At 45.7% G+C, this 18,866-nt stretch overlaps 1 protein-coding gene across 51 annotated transcripts in view; it reads left to right on the forward strand.

The window, feature by feature from the left end:
* Nucleotides 1-18,866, forward strand: part of Ikzf1 (IKAROS family zinc finger 1) — an 88,887-nt gene that overhangs the window by 66,193 nt on the left and 3,828 nt on the right. For 12 of the 51 annotated variants that reach the window (XM_087583471.1, XM_087583495.1, XM_087583478.1 and 9 more), the window contains 3 exon segments: nucleotides 3,519-3,686; nucleotides 7,633-7,755; nucleotides 10,725-10,859. In XM_087583471.1, coding sequence (XP_087439597.1) covers nucleotides 3,519-3,686; nucleotides 7,633-7,755; nucleotides 10,725-10,859 — 426 coding nt within the window. 51 annotated transcript variants of the gene reach the window in all.

The raw sequence follows: 18,866 nt of genomic DNA on the forward strand, positions 1-18,866 counted from the left end.
AAAATCTGGTGTACTAAATTGCCAAAATACGGCCGCCTGCCTTGATTTTTAGAAAAAAGAATTACATGTAATGATTAAACTTGCCATCAACAGATCCGGGAGGGTGCCTGACATTTGCTACATACTTTCCAGAACAAATAGTGACTAAGTATCATGTCTACGCCAATATGCTAAGCTCTTCAGTTTTGAACAGATAACTTACAGAAAGAGGAGCATAGGACCCATTGCATCAGTCCTCCTAGTCCTTCACTGAACACACACACACACACACACACACACACACACACACACACACACACACACACACGAAGTTGCTTATGGCCGACTCCATAGTACATATTTGTCTATGTGAATACACGAATCCCCCAACTAGGTTTGAATAAGTAGACAGGACAGACAGGTTTGATCTTCCAGGTCTGGGTGGAATGTGTCCGAAAAGTTTTGGGCTCTGCGTCCCTACACTGACAGCAGGTAGTGAGACTACTGCCCTCCGCCCACCCCGTGAAAGGAGTTGTGGACCACTTGGAATCTTGAGAAAACACAGGTCCTAAGTCAGACCCTGGGAGAATCTGAAGAGCCAGCATTCCTAAGAAGTCCCCAAGAGCACCGGGCATGGAATCTAGAGCACAATAAGCCTCTGGGAACGTGCTGTTGAGGAAGGGACAATAAACAGCCATCTTTGTGGCCTCTGAGGAGCTGATGTAGGATGCGTTGCCCCAGTGGACAAGCTAAGACGTACAGCAGAGCCTCTCTTCTGCCTGCTGCCCGTGACCCAATCAGCCAGGCTCATGGCTTCATAGTCCCTTTCCCAGTAAACAGAGATCTCAAGGGCATAGCCCAGCTTCTGCTCCTCTCCCCGGGTGACATTCCACTCCTGCCATTTTCTAAGTGGCTTGTGGGCACCAGAGTGTCACTTCCCCTTGGGTGCTCGGTTGGTTTCGTGTTTGATTCAAGTGTCACAACCCCATCGTGCCCACCAACATCTCAGGATGAGTATGAGGATCACCCTGGGGTAGTAGGAAAGAGGCAGGAAGTGCAGCGGGCAGGGCCCCACCTGTAACATCACTGTTCTGAATAGTAAAGACCAGGAAGTGGCCTGGGCAGAACAAAAGGGCTGGCTTCCTGTGGGCTCCTGCCTAGCAGGTGCTGCACATCTAGTCTTGTGCGCCATGCTTCTTTAAAAACCTACCTTCTGCAGACAGGCCCTCAGATGTTCTTTATTTCCCAAGTGAATGGTCGAAAACACTGTGACAGAATAAAAAAAGTGTAGAGTGCCTGGGTCAGAAATTCAATTTAGAATTTGCAATATCTAATGTCGTGTCGTCCCAGTTAAATGTAGGCAGATACAAGCTTAGAGAGCCTTAACTTACTACAAGCTGTTGTTCTTCAGGAAACAGGTCATGGCCACTGGCAACAGACACAGCTGTGGGCTGTGTCCTACGACCCAGCTCTTCGAGCATACCCCTTATGTGTAACACCTGCATTGAGTAGAATAGCCTAGGGTCCATTTTAGAAATGTGGTCTTCAAGACTCCCCACCATGGGCTGTGAATTCGTGCCCACACAATCAATTGGAAATCAGTAGATTTGCAGTAACTCTGCCTTACCTTGCTTTGTGGCAAAGATTGAGACGCCAGGCAGGCAGGTCTCAGTCCCCAAAGAATGCCTACCTTCCCTTCCTAAGGAAGAGCAATGTGCTTTGAATTATCAGTCCTGTCTGCCTCCCGATAACCAGAACACTAGCTCGGGTCACATCAGGGAGACACAGCCCTGCAGCACCTCCTCAGCTCACAGAGGGGTCTTCCAGCTGCTAAGCAAGTGACTTGGCCCATGTGGATCACCAGAAGTTCCTGTGCAGCCTGAGGGCCCAGCCTCTCTGACTGAGAGCTATAGTTTTAGGCATGTTCCAGTTCCCAGCTGGATCTTCCTGCACTCACTGCTCACTTGTCTTTCCTCCACCCATCCAATCGGAGCTGAACACTTTGTGAACACAGTGTCAGTGGAGTGTGCACTCGGGTCTCACAGACGTGGCAATGGTTAAGTTAGTGAGGCTACTTCAGTGATCGATCCCCGTCCTCCTTGACTTTAGACGGTGTTTTCACAGTCAGCTAATGCAGACAGGAATTTTGGGAGACGCTGAATACTTACTGGGTAGTATCCGACTGGCCATTAAATGTCATCGTAAATTAGTTCTAACTTTTGCGTTTGCACTGCCCAGTGAAAAAGACTTAGGGGTAATTAGGAAACTCAGGCACCACATTAAAGCTTAACCTGCGTGGGTTTTAGCACCTCCTGAACCCCTATCAGTAACTATGATAACAGCCCTCTGCTTCTCCTCCATTGCCCAGCTGGAGAAGTGGTAATTGGGCATTCTTAACACATTGTTTATCCTTAAGAGAAACATGTCTCAGGACATGGGTTTTCACACAGAACGGTCTTTTAAAGAGGCATCTGTACTTCAAAAGCGGCTTTCATAAGAAACGTGATGGGCACATCATCCAGAGAGTTAAAGGCTCAGTTAGTGTCCACCCAGGAGGACAGTCACACACCCCTATTCACAGGGAGCTCCTGCCCTTTCTCCAAATCCAGGGTGTAAGCCGAAACTCTTGGGCACACATTGCAGGAACCCTGGGCTCTCTCAGTCACAAACAGAGTAATCTCCTTGGTAACGCCTTCAAGGGCAGCACGATCTGTCCCTGGGACAGGACTTGTCCACTGAGGACACAAAAACGGATCTGAAGGCTCTCCGGGTTGTGAGGAGAGAGAAAGGCAGGAAGTCGCAGGCAACTGGCTGTGCTGCCAAGTGTGGGAGGGAGCCAGGGGTTCCCTCTGGAGGACAGGCTGCCGCTGTCCTGTCCCCGAACTTCTCATTTTATTCAGTCTTTCTCCAGCCTCTGCCTCTCACGCTCACACTTTCTCTGTCTGTCTCTCTCCTGATTTGCCTGCTTAGGGACAGACAGGTAATGGAGAAGAAATTGAAAGGGAAAATACAGGGAAAATGTAAATGAATAGAAGTTATTATAACTGTTATAATGAAGTGCCTTTCATTTAAATATAAGAATGTAACGCTGAAATGAACTTGTGATCCTGAAATGCATTTTTAATGAGTTTCCTTTTTATTTTGCTGCTTCAGTGGCATATTTTAAAGACCCTTTGAAAAAAGCCACATTAAAAACCCCACCAAATGCCACAACACGCAAAATTGGATATTGGTTTATTCCAAAACTGCTGATCAGGAAGAGTGACTCTTCATCACAAAATGTTGCAGTCACTTTATTTAAATGAGTTTGAATTTGCATTGTGATGTGCCATTCTGATTTAGGGGAAAAAAATTAGATTTTCAGATCAAATTGACCCAGCCGCTGAAGCGTTAAGCAGCTGGCAGGTTTAGTCTAAAGCCTCATGTTCTATCAAACCTGCAGCCGGTGGAAGTCACCGAGCCCATGGGAAACAACTTTCTTGCGGCCGTCCTCCTCCGCAGCTCTTGCACAGAACTTACCCTCTTCCCTTCTCGCCCAGGTGAACGGCCTTTCCAGTGCAACCAGTGTGGGGCCTCCTTTACCCAGAAAGGCAACCTACTGCGGCACATCAAGCTGCACTCGGGCGAGAAGCCCTTCAAATGCCATCTCTGCAACTATGCCTGCCGCCGGAGGGACGCCCTCACCGGCCACCTAAGGACGCACTCCGGTAGGTTCCCTGGGCACGGCAGAGATGCCAGGCCCCGGCCATCTCTGTGTAGGGGCCCCAGATCATGTGTCCCACGTTCCCAGCCACTGCCCTTCCAATCCACCCAGTCCACAGCCCTCTGGGAGGGTTGGCCTCCTGTGTGGTGATCAGCTGTTCCTACTGAACTAGGGGAGATGGGTGAGGGTGCACACGAGAGAAAACCCTGCCTCCCTTGTGTGTTGTAGAAGAGTTTCCCTTCCCAGCACGTCAGGTAAGTGGGGTCTCTCTGAAGTACACTGCCTGAGCCCTTAGCTTTGCCTTTACATCTATGGCTGGGCCACACATGTCACTGGCTTGGGTGGGATATACTGAATAGCAGTGATAAACATCATTGTCCTTACAGAGAGGACACGGGTAGGTTGCTAACACTATAACCCTGCCAGCCCAGGGCACACTGCCCCAGCCAGAGAGTAACTTCCAGGCCAGAAACCAACAGAGGCTTTGATGGGACTGATCTGTCTAGAGTTGTCAGCAGACAAACTGCAGACAGCAAAATTTCCCTGTGAGGATGTCCTGGATACTCTATAACTTCAGAACACACTCTACATAAATGCTGCACGGATGTCAAAATGTCCCCAACCTGACACACAGACTCCTCTTCTGCCTCCTGGGTGGCTTCTTACCCAGTAGCCCCACAAGCCTCCAGGTCTGAGATACAGGGATTTTTTTTGTCCAGCAACTATGGGTTATGTTTGCTCGCAATCTAGTCAGCATGTGTAACAACATTACATTGCTTCCCTACTGTGCTGGCCTGTGGTGTCATGGGCTACACTGGCTCTAGGAGCACGAGGTTGATGGGCCTTGCCCCTGTCCTGTGATAGCCAGCCATCACTCTGTCATTGCTAAGTGACAGGAGGAAGGTCCTCAGCTCATCTCCTTCCCAAACAGAGCAGATGCATCTCATGGTGCAAGTCATCCATGTCTTTGGCCCCATGTTTCCTGAGCCCCCCAACAGCATCCTATGTGAGTGTGGCACGGTAGGGTGCTGAGGTCCTGCAGGAGCAGAAAGAAAAGTCAGTCTGTCTGTTTGAAGGATCAGGAGGTTCTCACAGCAGGAGGACACGGTCAAGCCCAAGCCGAGTTTGCTTTAGGGGAACTCTAAACCAATGGGAGTGGAGCACATTTTAACAGGTGTTTATCCAGAGCTGGTTTTTCTGGTTAGTGGTCACCTTCAGATGGGCAGCTATAGAGAGGAAAGGCTATGAGTCATCTCCCCTGTACTCTACTCCCCTACCTGACTGACAGTGACTCACGAAACCGTACAGCAGAAAGCCGTGAGTTTCTTGGCACTGCCGAGAAAGGTGTTCCTCTGTCGAGGAAACAGAGGAACTGACCTGCTAGGCAGCATGTGAGTCAGAGGTGTCAGGGGACAGACACCTCCCTGTCCTAGGTGGGACACTAGCTCAGACCGGGGAGACATTTTCTACAAGGAATGAGCAGCATCGAAGGCTTCCTGAGACGGAGGTAACACTGAGTGTATTTGCTACACAAGGCGAAGGCGATGCAAGGCAGGGAGTGCCACACAGACCCGTGCAGGTGGCAGGCGAATGAGGAGAAAGGCACCTAAACACAAGTGGCAGGCGCCATGCACTCAGGTTGGCAGCCAGTGTAGCTTCCCGACCAGGGTTAGTTAGCTCCCTTCAGTTGCTGGTCTGCAGTGTAAATCTGTCCTGCATGGCCAACCTTCAGCTGTGAGACAGCAAGACGTCTTGTGAAATTGGTGCCGGGCTTTGCGTTTTGCCTCCATGCTTAGTCCTTGCGTTTAAGGTGCGGTGGTATCCTCCTCTCGATGGGGCTGATGACTTGAGTGGCTGTCTAAAACAGGCAGAGGGCTCCCGACCATTATCTCTGCCAGAGTCACCAGTGACCTGTCATCGTAGACCTGGGGTGTTGGTGACTCTGTCGTCTGAAAATGCCCTTAACAAACAGAGCTCTGGGAGAAAAGGAACACTATTTCCTTCTTCAAAGCAATTTGACCAGAATGGCAGGACTTTGGTCTGGGTCCGCAAAGTCCAGGGTAGCCAACTTTCTTACTGCATGAATGACCCTGCCTACTTCCGTTAAAAGCTGGGGTCCACCATAGCTTTCCTGGGTACCTGGTGTGGTCTGAGACTGCAGACTCCACTGTGGTGATGGAACTTGGTGCTGTTATCAGGGTTGGTATCCTTTTTTGGGAACTACAAACTTTGTTAGAGACACTTCGGTTCTCGTGTTCCAGGATTAGAGTCATTCCTATACTGAGAAAAATCAGGCACTTACACAGGAAGGCCGTTGGATTCACTAAATCACCCAAATTAAAACATTTTCAGGAAAGGACATATGGTATATCTTTATGCTGTGTTAATTTCTATGACAGTAGAGTATAAATGTGCAACCGTATGCAACATTCGTTCCACATTTCATCATTTGTGGTACTTCACTGTCTCCACACAAAAAAAAAAAAAAAAAATGTGTAAGGAGTGGAGAGGTGGCTCAGCAGTTAGAGCACTGATGCTCTTTCAGAGGATCCGCATTTGATTCCCAGCAACCACCTGTAACTCCACTTCTAGGGGATCCAACTCCCTCTTTCAGCCTGTGCAGGCAGGCACCAAGAAGCATGTGGCGCACAGACATACATGCAGGGTAATCACCCAGCCCATGAAATCAAGTAAGGTAGAAATCTACTTCGGATTCTGTAGAGGAAGCTTTGGTTTCCATGAGAGCATCTTCAGAGCATCTTCAGAGCATCCGGTCACTTAGGGCGAGCATTTAAATAACACTGCCTTAGACCAGGTACCAAGTGCCCCTGGATGGATGGCTTTCACCATACTTAGCATAAGAAAACAATATTATGTTGAGGTGAACATCTATATTCCTCATAAAGTGGTTGGAGAACTTCTCTAAAAGGGGGTCTTTATTGAAGTATGCAAAAACTGCCATCACATGGACCCTTTGCTATTTTCCTCATAAATTACCTCTCAAGGAATCCAAGAAGGACTAAACTCATGTAGAACAACACTGCCCACACGAAAGCCACCAGCCATGTGTGGCACTGAAGTTTTAGTAAATTAAAACTAAACAAAACTAAAATGTCAGTCCTCTAGCCAAACTCAGAAACTCCATGTGGCTGGTGGCTACCATATTGAACAATACCGTGAATGCCACTCTGAACAGACAGGCGAAGAATGCTTAGAGCATTGGAGTGAGCTCTCATGGGCAAGGCTGATCAGGAAGTTCCATTGTCTCCTATTCTTTGCAGATAAAACAGGGGCTTTCCATAAGCTCTTCCGATGCAAGACACATTGCATATTCTCCATGATAAATGAGTTTGGATTATCCAGATCCCTCTTCATTCTCTGCTTTTATATTGTATATTCTTAAGCGAGAGAGTATGTATTACAAGTGTAAAATACTTTCGTATTGTATAGAAAGATACAACTTAGAAATATCCATTCCTTTAAAGCCTTTTCCTGCCATAGTTTCATAGAGACCTTGAGCAGCCTGGTTTGGCCCCCTGGAGTTTTCCCCTTATTCATTAGATGGGTCAGCCTGGGGAGAGCCTACCCTCACAGTGAATCTGCACTCTCCTCATGTTTCTGTCCACACTGGAGCTTGGCAATTGTTGACTTTTTCCCCATTAAAGGACACACTTCAGTGATTTAGAGAGGAGCTCGATAGTCAGTGCCATAGGTTAAGATGAAAAAAAAAAAAAAAAGTCACCGATTCTTGGTACAATCAGTGAGTCACCTGGGCATTCACATTTTTAAAATCCGTTAATCTTGACTAAGTCCATAATAGTCATAGCTCTGGAGAGAGTACATCTTTTTATTTTTTATATTTTTTTTGTTATAAATGTATTGCTTGCATCCCCATTACCCAGAAGGCCGATTTTTAATCGGAGTCTTAAACTCGATTGTGTTTTCTGCAGTTGGTAAGCCTCACAAATGTGGATATTGTGGCCGGAGCTATAAACAGCGAAGCTCTTTAGAAGAACATAAAGAGCGATGCCACAACTACTTGGAAAGCATGGGCCTCCCGGGCATGTACCCAGGTAAGCGCTGAGGCTCCCTGCTGAGCTGGACCCCTCCCCCTCCTAGCTCCTGGGTCAGGAGGGGTCTCTGTGGCCTCTTTCAGCCACAGGGGGAACTTTTTATCCAATAGCATGGGCCAATGACACTGTGGACAGATGCTTCTCTCCTCTCCAAGTTCTCGATTGACCAGTCATTACCTGTCTTAAGACCTCCCTTCACAGCAGTGAGCCTTTTAAGATTCTGTGTTGTGGGGTATTTTGTCGTTGTTGTTTAGGGTTTTTTTTAGTGGTGGGGTGGGGGGACTGAAACCAAGAAGAATTGGCTGAAGCTGGAAGTGATGACAGAGCTTGCCTGGTGTGCAAGAGGTCCTGAGTTCGATCTCCAGTACCACGAGTGAAACAGTAAAATAACCAAGCTAAGCTAGGGTAGTGTCGTTTGTGATTGCTTCTTTGTATTTGAAAGTCCAGATAAAATATGAGTCTTTTAAAAAAAAACTAATTACTCTTGAAAGTCTTTGAAGAAGAACTGCTGGGCTGGGACTAAACCTTAGTTTAGACTAGGCTTTGAGAATCCACACTTGGGAAGAGGGCAGAAGTTGTTGAAAGACCTGGCAGGCACTGGTTCTGAGCCTGAAGAAGAGTGTTGGGGTGTATACTGAGTACTACCTTGTAGTGAGAATCAGTTTCTAATTTGTCCTGCCTGGTGTCAGTGATTCAGAACACTAGAGTGATGGCTTCATGCTCCAGTTCTTTCTCAAGAAGTGAGAATTTTCTCTCGCAGGAAGTAGCAACCTGACCTCAGCATGGCCAAAGAGCCAGGCACCCGCATTTAATGACATTGGGTTCTTCCTGCCTCTGACTCATAGCACATAGAGATACTCGAGATGATCATAGATGCCCCCAAGCCAGTGTCAGCCAACTTCCATCACTGTAATGGGTGTCCAAGGCAGCCAGGAATAATAGGAAGGCAATTCTGTTTGGGAACTTCAGAGATTTCAGGCCATGCCGAGAGCATAGGTACACTGAAATCTCCTGCCAGAGGGATCCGCACAAGCCACACACACACACACACACACACACACACACACACACACACACACACACACACACAGGCTAGGGACCTATGTTCCTTATCGAAAGCATATCCCAATGATTTAAGGACTTACCCCCAAGACTCCACCCCTCACGGTTTCCAGCAACTTTTACTTGGATCATCCTAGAGCCACGGCCTCCAACATATAGACCTTTGGGGGCCACTCTGGTTGCAAACCGTAACTGCCCAGGTCGTGTCTCATTTCACTGTTTGACCCCTGCAACGCTTGCCTTGTAAATACACAATGAGCGCTGGGTTAGGGGCCATGGCATTGAGGCTCCAGAAATGAACTTCGGTGTCCAGCCTGCCAATCAACATGTCCGTTCTCGTTCATCTCCCTCAGGCCACCTCACTACTCCGCACACCTATTTAGGTTGGGTGCATTAGTTAAAACTGCCCAACTCAAGAGATGTAAGCCCAAGAGACATAAGGGAAGGTTTGTTTTTCCCTTAGTGAAAAGGTTGGGAACGCCTGTTACACTTTGCTGATGTCTTCATAGGAACTGTCCTGGGCCTCACATGCACCAAGGACAGAGGAAAAGTACTGGGCTCAGAGGCGCGGTACGGTGTCACCTGAGAGATGGGGCACCGGGGCCAGTGACTAAACCTAGTTCACAGAGAAGGGAAGATATGTAAATGAACATATTAGCTTGAAAAAAAATCACGTGTATGAGTGACTTCTAGAATTCGATTTTATGACTTTCTGTATTTCCTTCTATTAATCAGAGTGGGCTGAGTGTTGAGCCAGTTAACAGGACACCCTCATAATTTACTGTTGAAAGGAGTAGTTTACCAGGGGTAGCATGTGACTAGAAATGCAGGTTATTATGGTAAAGCTGTAAGATGCATAAGGATTCTGTTGGCGCGCACGGTACAGATTAAGGGGCAGGAAGCTACCAGGGCAGGGGGAGGGGGGAGATGTAGAAGATGATGGAGAGAATGAAGGCTGGTCCATTGTCAACGTCCACCCAAATCTAAGCATGGTTTTAACACAAAAATGTCTGTGCCTCTTGTTAACATTTGATAACCATTTCTTATAAAAACCTGTCAGAAGAAAATTAAAATATTGGCAAGGCTAGGGGGTACATGAAGAAGATGTAGCCATGGCTCAAGGAACTCTTTGGGTAGCATGAAGATAAACCAGATAGAACCAGAAAAAAACCTGTGGTAAATCAATGGCCTGTCTGAGAAGGGAAACACGCATGGCAGAAACAGTGCGGGGATCGCTGGTTAAAAAGGAGCAGCTGATCATTTTACACTCTCAGCTCCCAGGGAGTGAAGGAATTATATATTTTAGAGACCCCTGCCTTGCAAACTAGATGTCAGGATAGAGGAGACTCTGCAGGAGGCAAGCTTGTACCCTCACTTATGACCAGGGAGAGTTGGTACAGGAAAGGAGATGGGGTTGAACTAACCCGAGTGTCTGCAGTTCCCTTAACGAATGCTCGGCTTTCTACCCTATGCGACTGCTTCGTGGTCACTAGGCATTTGCTGTGTGGCTGGGGACCATTCCCTAGACAGCTATCACTTCAGACCCTTTGTTTATTTCTGGACCTGATGATACTTTCGTTCTCGTGGTTGTCGTTAAAGTGGATTAAGGCAGTCTTGACGAAGGACCCGCCAAAGTAACACAGTTAATTCACTGCAGTCCAGCCTTGGTGGGTAGACAAGCAGGTTGTTATTTTGGTCTTAGGGATGATGTGGGTTGGACAGGTGGAGGATGGGTTGCTAGCAGGTGGCTAGTCCTTGGCATTGCTGTAGCTGGTTCTGCCAGGGGCTGGAGGATGAGAAGACAGCTCTTGTTGGCACCCTTCCAATGTGCGGATAACACTAGACACGGCAGTATCTCAAAGTGCAAACATTTCTAAACTAGCCTCTCTAACTGTCTTTGACTTTAGTCATTAAGGAAGAAACTAACCACAGCGAAATGGCAGAGGACCTGTGCAAGATAGGAGCAGAGAGGTCCCTTGTTCTGGACAGGCTGGCCAGCAACGTCGCCAAACGTAAGAGCTCTATGCCTCAGAAATTTCTTGGTAAGAGTCAAATGTTTGCTGTCTCTTAACATAGAACTATGTGGGTGTTCTAGACTCCAATAAAAATTATTTGAAAGTAGTGGAAAAGGGAAAAAAAACCTCCCTTTTTGGAAAAAGAAGTGGTAAGCTTAATACTTCTTAAACACTATAGAATTTTCTTTCTAGTAATTTTCTTCAAACTGACAAACCTTTTCCCAGGAATTAGATAGAGGGTCATAACATTTGGAGCCTTTGGTAGGATGCTTCTGTGGCCACTCTGACAATGGTTAGATCAATTCTTTCTGAGTTTCAGATCACATTTTCCCCAGAAGCTCATTTACTGCTCCCCTCAAGTATAGTGAGGGCTAATAGGAACCCATAGAGACTAGCCCTTCAGAGGACAGTGAGGGGGAAGCTAGACTTGCTCTCACGATCCGTCCTTGATACCATGCGGAATAATGCAGAGGGAACGAGTTGTTCCTTGAGGTACTATTGCCTATAGCAGATCATAGACAAGAACCTTGTGTCCGCTAGCTATCGTAGACACTTCGAGGACAAGGAAAGTAGAGACAGACACCTGAATGGCATCACTAGTCCCAGGGCCAGGCTTTAGGTCAAAGCAGAGACACTAGTTAACTCAATGGAGACAACATGGGGGAAATGACCCATCCTCCCAAGCCTAGGTTCCATTCTTTATGTGTATCATAAAGTAATTGGGGGCATAAAATACCCCCACAGATGTAAAGAATTTTAGAAACCATCAGTATGAAGGTCAGCTACTATCATTGTCAAGAAAGGAAACCTTATGTCCAAGAAAGAAAAGGTAAAGTGTTTGAGAAGCTGAGGTGGACTTTGGGAAAGGGACAGGCCTTCCGAACCATGCCATACAGGCAATGAAGGAGTCATTGAGTCTAGGCATTCAAGGAGAAATAACTATGCTTGTGTTGGGGTCTGGAACGGGACTAGTGGGACGTGATGAAGGGGCGTGTATTTTCCCAGCTTTGCCCAACTATCCACTGGAAAGCAGTGAGTAAAGTTGTCCCTTGATGCTCTGACTGTAACAGTAATGGTCGTTGAGGGTCAAACTGAGGCATGTGGTCTGATTTAGAATCACAGAAAGCAGAGGTATGTTCCCAATGGGAGCAGAAGCTTAACACATGAAAATGACATGGGTCAAAATTACCCGGAAATGGGAGATGGCAGGAGTATGAGTAGTAATCAAAAGAGAATGCTTTGGTGAAAAAGAAATGGAGGTCAGGGTTGGTGAAGGAAACCATGGCTTCCCTTGCTTACTGTGCTGTTTGTAGGAAGGGCGAAGCCAAGTCTGGCAAATAAGAGTTCAGAGTTTGAGGTAATTTTTTTCAAGAATGCCATCCTGGTAAGGCTAGCCCATGGAAGCTGTGCTACAGAGGACGTGCAAATAAAAAATTGGTGGCACACACAACTTTACACCAGTGCACCTACATTGAGGCAGAAAGACAAAGGTCAGGTTCTAGGAGTTGGGAAGAAGGAGGGAACAAAAAACCATTAGAAAACAAAACAGAGGGCTGGAGAGATGGCTCAATGGTTAAGAGCACTGGCTGCTCTTCCAAAAGTCCTGAGTTCAAATCCCAGCAACCACATGGTGGCTCACAACCATCTGTAATGGGATCTGATGCCCTTTTCTGGTGTCTGAAGATAGTGACAGTGTAGTTACATAAAATAAATAAATCTTCAAAAAAGAAGAAAAGGAGGAGGAGGAGGAGGAAGAGGAGGAAGAGGAAGAGGGGGAGGAGGAGGAGGGGGAGGAGGAAAAAGAAGAGGAGGAGGGGGAGGAGGAGGGGGAGGAGGAGGAGGAGGAGGAGGAGGAGGAGGAGGAGGAAAGAAAACAAAACAGATACCACTTATTGGAAATTTTGTTCATAGACTTGTCTCTGTGTATGTGAGCCTTTGAACCAAAGGAATGAAGAAGATTTCATTTCCTGAACAAAGATAGAGGGAATCTTGGTCAAGGAGCCAGTTGTTGGGTGGCTGGGGCTTTAGAAAGTATGAGGTGCAGGGCTCTTATCATCTCCCTGACTGGTGCAGAGGACAGGAACCATGGAGAGAGCCTGGTGGGCTATCTGGGAGATTGGCAGAGATGAAGAAGCAAATATGTTCAAGGCTTGTGAAGAGTAACTGACCTCAGGAGGCAGGGTGTGACTTCCTCTTTCTGATTAGGAGCCTGAAGAATGCCACATGCTTTAGTGATGAGCGTCTGTGGTGCCCTTAAGCTTCAGGAGACTTCCAGCCAAATAGAGGCTCTGAAATTTTTACCGTGGCTCTCCTGAGTGAATGGGCATTGTATTGATTCACACGCTCTGTGTGAAAGGGACTCACAGAACGGGTGAAGCAACACGGAGAGTGGAGAGCAGTCTCCAGGGGAGAGGTTAAACACAGGGGGAAGTGGCACTGTGGGAACAGGAGGACCAGGATAGCAGAAGTGAATGTGCCAGGAAGGACTCCCAGCAGCTGTGCTCTGCTGGTGTTCCCCAGAGGTGATTGGCAGTTCACGGACTAACTAGGGCCTCTTCCTACTCTCGAGTCTGCCTTCCTTTCGGTGCTATGTGATGACAGTCCTATCCACCCTTCCTACTGTGTCATAGTTTCTCTCTAAAATGAAGAGAGATGGACCTCAAAGGCTACTCTCTACATCTATCGTGTACCTGAGATGATAGGTAGCTAGTAAGAGTTTTGATAGAAGTATCTGATGTTTTTCAGATAAGTAAATCCAACATCCAGAAATTACCAGTATTAAATTAGAAGAACATCATCGTTGATATATATACAATGACTTGTATATTTCAGTGGACAGGTTTAGTAATAGGTGGATTACAATGTAGAGATGTGAAGCAAATGCCTTTTAAGTTCCTGAATGTGCCACCTCAGAAAGATTACAACCGCTTTCCCTTCTGCCCATGTATTGCTAGAAAATAAGTCCACAGTGACCACGGCATATTCAACAGGTCTTAAACTTTAAGAGATAATGGAGCGTCAAGTAAATATTCACTCCCAAAGGGGATTCTACATTTTAGAAAGAATAACTGTCAGGAAAAAAATATTTAAAAAATGATTTCTATTGCTTTTATTTTTTACATTGTACCTCTCTGTCCACAGTCTATTCAGAAATCATTATTCTTTTGTTAATTTAGATATTCAGCACTGTATATTTTAACAGGTGAAAGAATCAGACCCAGGCCTCTTAGGACCATTTCCGTATATTTTGATTAATCCCCTCAATGAATAGACTTTCAGTAGACGTTCAAGCACCCGTGTAGATATCCCATCCCCATCACTGCTTTAACTTTGAGGATGTCCGCCTGTCACTTCTGTATAATAACCCCAGGAGTGTGTGGCCTCAGACCAGTCTTCCTTCTGACGTTGACAGATCTCTCCCTGTCGCCTGATGGCAGAGCTCGCTGAATGGTGTAGGGGCCAAGTTCAACTGATAGTCTTTTCTTTAATGGCTTTACTTTTCTCCCGAAATATGTAGTGTTCTTTCCTTGAAGTCAACCATTCTCGGTAGAAAGCACTTTGGTGTTTTATGTTGTAGATGAGATGAAGCCTTTAAAAGTGGGAGGTTCCTTTCTTCTTCCTTGTCTTCTGGAAGCATTCCTTTTCGTAAACACCAACTGTTCTATCCATTGTGACTTCTATCCAAGAGTGCCAGTCTCCCGTGACTGCTGGCATTTTGCTATTTTAATTTCTTTGTCTTTTTTAGTTTATTTACTGTTATATTTTCTCTGCTTTGAGTTCCTAGCAATTTTTATTCTAGTGTTTGCTATTTCTTTTTTTTTTTTTTCCGGAGCTGGGGACCGAACCCAGAGCCTTGCGCTCGCTAGGTAAGCGCTCTACCACTGAGCTAAATCCCCAACCCCGTGTTTGCTATTTCTAACTCACGTATTAAGTGTGTATTGAATTGGGGTTCATTTTAATGCTTGGGGTCTAAAATCTTCTCTATTTTGGTTTTTGGGTTTTTTTTTAAATATTGCCTATGAATAGCTTCAAAATTTGACTGCTTGCATATACTAAAAAATAAAATAGTTAGAACTTAAATTTTTTTTTTTACTCCGAGTCATGAAGTCATGACGTAATTAGGCCTCATTTCTCCTCTTCCTGGAATTAAGTTTCCTTTTCCCCTAGGATGAACTTATGGGTTTGTCTTACTTCCTTTCTTGCCAAAAAAAATATTTTCCCTGTAACCATGGCATTTCTTTTGATCCTGCTCATTCTACTTGATCTAATGTGGCTTGACTGACATTTCAGATACATTTCTTCCCATTGTATGTGAGACTTTTCCTATGAGAACTATGATTTTTTTTTAAATCCTGAAAGAATGCCAACGATGTTATTGGGAGAGTTCAGGTGAGGCCAAGTACGGCTTTTGTTTAAAATATTCCCCTTTGAGAGTTCTCTCACAGTTTTCAGATTTGGTTAAAGCTTTAAACCAGCAAATGATGCCTTCTGTCTCCACAAGGAACACCTCAGGGCTTCACTTCCCCTTCAAGGCCTTTACTTCTGTGCAGGGGAGCCAGCCACATGCTAAGGTCTCTGATGCCATGTGCTGCCTGCAGGTAGAACTTTCGCTCCATGATCAAAATAGAGGGGGCCAGAAATTTCAGCCCGTTTGAACTCTTTCTATCAGTGTGATGGTTGGGAGGGAACGCTGAGAATGTTGTTGATCTCACCTGTTTCTAGAAGTGACATTACCCAAGGCTTTGTCTTGAGTCTCAGGCAAGAATTTTCTGCTCTTTTCCTTGGTTATAGATAGATGAATGTAAAGTAAATAAATAGGAGAGAGAGAGAGAGAGAGAGAGAGAGAGAGAGAGAGAGAGAGAGAGAGAGATTGGATGGATGGGTGGATGGATGGGTGGTGGATGGATGGGTGGATGGATGGATGGATGGATGGATGGGTGGATGGATGGGTGGATGGGTGGATGGATGGATGGGTGGATGGATGGATGAATGGATGGGTGGATGGATGGGTGGATGGGTGGATGGATGGATGGGTGGGTGGATGGATGGATGGATGGATGGATGGATGGGAGGATGGATGGATGGATGGGTGGATGGGTGGATGGATGGGTGGATGGATGGGTGGATGGATGGATGGATGGGTGGATGGATGGATGGGTGGATGGATGGGTGGGTGGATGGATGGATGGATGGATGGATGGATGGGAAGATGGATGGATGGATGGGTGGATGGATGGATGGATGGATGGATGGATGGGTAGGTGGATGGATGGGTAGGTGGATGGATGGATGGGTAGATGATTGGTGGGTAGGTGGATGGATGGGTGGATGGATGGGTGGAAGGGTGGGTGGGTGAGTGGGCAGATAGATGGGAGGGATAGATGGATGGATTAGATTAGATAGGTAGGTAGGTGGGTGAGTAGGTAGATAATAGATTTCACTGGAGCACTGGGAACTTTGGTAGCTTTTAATTTTTCACATATGGGTAGAGAAATTTTACGGGTAGATTTGTAACACCATACTCATCTGGAATGTATATTGCTTTCTTTTCAACACCCACTTGTTAAAATTACATTCTTGAAACAGCAGGCTTCAATGGTTGCTTAGAAAACCACAGAACCACAACTCTGGGGAGAAACAGCAAAGTAGCAGCTTTGGTGAGAGATCACACACTCGTACAGCTAACATAACTAGGCCACACCCTCCTCCATTGCTAGGGTTTGGTAGCAAAGGAGATGCAAATACAAGAATGGGTTCCTCGTGCCCACGTAATGAGATAGGTTATAACCTTGATTTAAAAAAAAAAAAAAAACCCTTCTCCCTTGAGTGGAGAGAGATCCCTTCTTTGTTTCTACTACCCACTACATGTGGCTTTTGCTCTGTCCAGAGTATGTAAATGGACATTAACAAGTTTTCTTTCTGTAGTCTGAGGATCACCACATGCCATTGTCAGAGTATGTGTTGCTCCTGACACGAGGAGATGAAAGTAAATGAAACCAATCCGTTGTGTGGTGCACACCCAGGGAGATGAATAAACGCAATGCAAAGACACTGAGTCAGGAGGACTGTGTTCCAGGGCTACTATCAATAGTCACTGATTTGTTTTTTTTCAAGGACTATGGGTACATTTATGAACTGTAGGATACTTTTCCCCCTGTAGATAAAGAGTTTGGATGAACTGATGACCTCAGTGCTGGCACGAAAGACACTGGGGTCACCTTCTTCCACCATACTAACAGCTGCCTTCAGGTCCTACCTGTGGGCAGCCGGTCACCCTTGTAGCTCAGTCCGTTGTCTCACTGTGGCTGGACAGTTCGCTTTCTTCAGACCCTTTACCGGTGCCCCTTTTTTATTTGAATAAAATCAATGTAGTCTAATGTTCCAATCATATAGATTCCAGTTGCACTTGGACATTGCCTGTGCCCCAAGAGCTCTGTCCCATGGACCTTCACATGGGATTTCACAGGTGGGGATAGAGTCTGAGATCACCATTCAGCATGTATCTCCCCTGCTAGCTGTGTGTATCCAAGGATTCATCCCAAGGATACATATCCATTCTCACTGGCTTTCCCTTTAGTCCCACTGTTGATGTATTGAAAAGAGGGAAAAGGCATTGTGGGAGGTGAGGTGTAAAAATGCATCTGAAACTGTAGGCTTCCATGTGCCTTCTTATCATCACTAAGGGGGTACGCAGTGACTGCCCTTGCCAACAGGAATATAGACTGTCGATTTACTGAAAGAGCTTCCTATCTGGGTCATGACTTCATATTATACTTCACACCAATGTATTTAGAAGATAAATCTTCGGGGCTGGGGATTTAGCTCAGTGGTAGAGCGCTTACTTAGGAAGCACAAGGCCCTGGGTTCGGTCCCCAGCTCCGAAAAAAAGAACCAAAAAAAAAAAAAAAAGAAGAAGATAAATCTTCAAGGAAATTCATTTTGTTTCATTATAAAACATTTTACTCCAAAACTAATTATCTGAAGCCAAATCTAGTCTCATCTCCTACCAGTGCCAGGGAAGATTTGTGTTAGCCAGATTTTCCATTACGATAGGGGAAAATCCGAGATGTTCAACCTGTAAAACAGAGGAGGCTTGACTTACAGCCTGGAGGATGCCTCACCAGCATTGGCTGGCCCTGCTGTGCTACTCTGTGGCAAGGCAGCACAAGAAGCTTGTAGAGTCGAAATGTTTGTCTTGTGGCTGTGAAGCAAAAGAGGACTATATGAGGGTCAGAGTTCCATGGTTCCCTTTGCGAATATAGTCCCCAGAATCTAAGGTCTTCCTATTAGGCCCTTCTTCCCTAAAGAGTCCAGAATCCCCCAGCAGCATGTCCCTGGGTAAACGCTGAGCTTCTTTGACATTTGATGGGACATTGTTATCTAAAAATGGGCTCAGCCATAGTCATAGCTATCCTGGGATTCGTCCAGCTTACGAGCCACAGGTTGGACAATACCTGAAAACATGGGCCCTTAGGGACGTCGAAGGTCCAGACAGTAGCAGAGCTCATAGAATCCTACAAGCTAAGCAGGAGACCATAGTCTTCTTGAGGCCCAGGTCTGGGCACTACTGATTTCTCAGTTCTGTTCATCTTTAGTATTAGAATTGTTTGTAAACAGTAAGTGGATTGTGCCCACCTCACAGCCTGCTCAAATAGATTTTCTCCATTTCCTGCTTCCTGTTTCTGCTAATTATGAAGAAAGGATACATACAATTATGTTTAAGTATCCCTTCTACTTCATCATGCACTGGAACCCATCTACTTTTGAAATACTTATAAGAAATATATCAGTTATTGTAAATAATATGTAACCATGTTTTGAGTACATTTTTAAGATTATTAAAATGATAAATGTAATATAGTATCATTAAACAGTATACATTTAGAACACTTTTAAAATATTTAAATTAAATATAGTACTATTAACTTTATCATACTTAATGAAAGATGGGATTTACTCCTGTGAAATATGCCCTGTTTAAGCTGAAATGGATAATCTTTAGTTTCTTATTCATTAATGGGTAAATAGGTTTTC

This window comes from Rattus norvegicus, chromosome 14 (assembly GCF_021556685.1).
Source record: "Rattus norvegicus strain SHRSP/BbbUtx chromosome 14, alternate assembly SHRSP_T2T, whole genome shotgun sequence".
Lineage (NCBI taxonomy): Eukaryota > Metazoa > Chordata > Mammalia > Rodentia > Muridae > Rattus > Rattus norvegicus.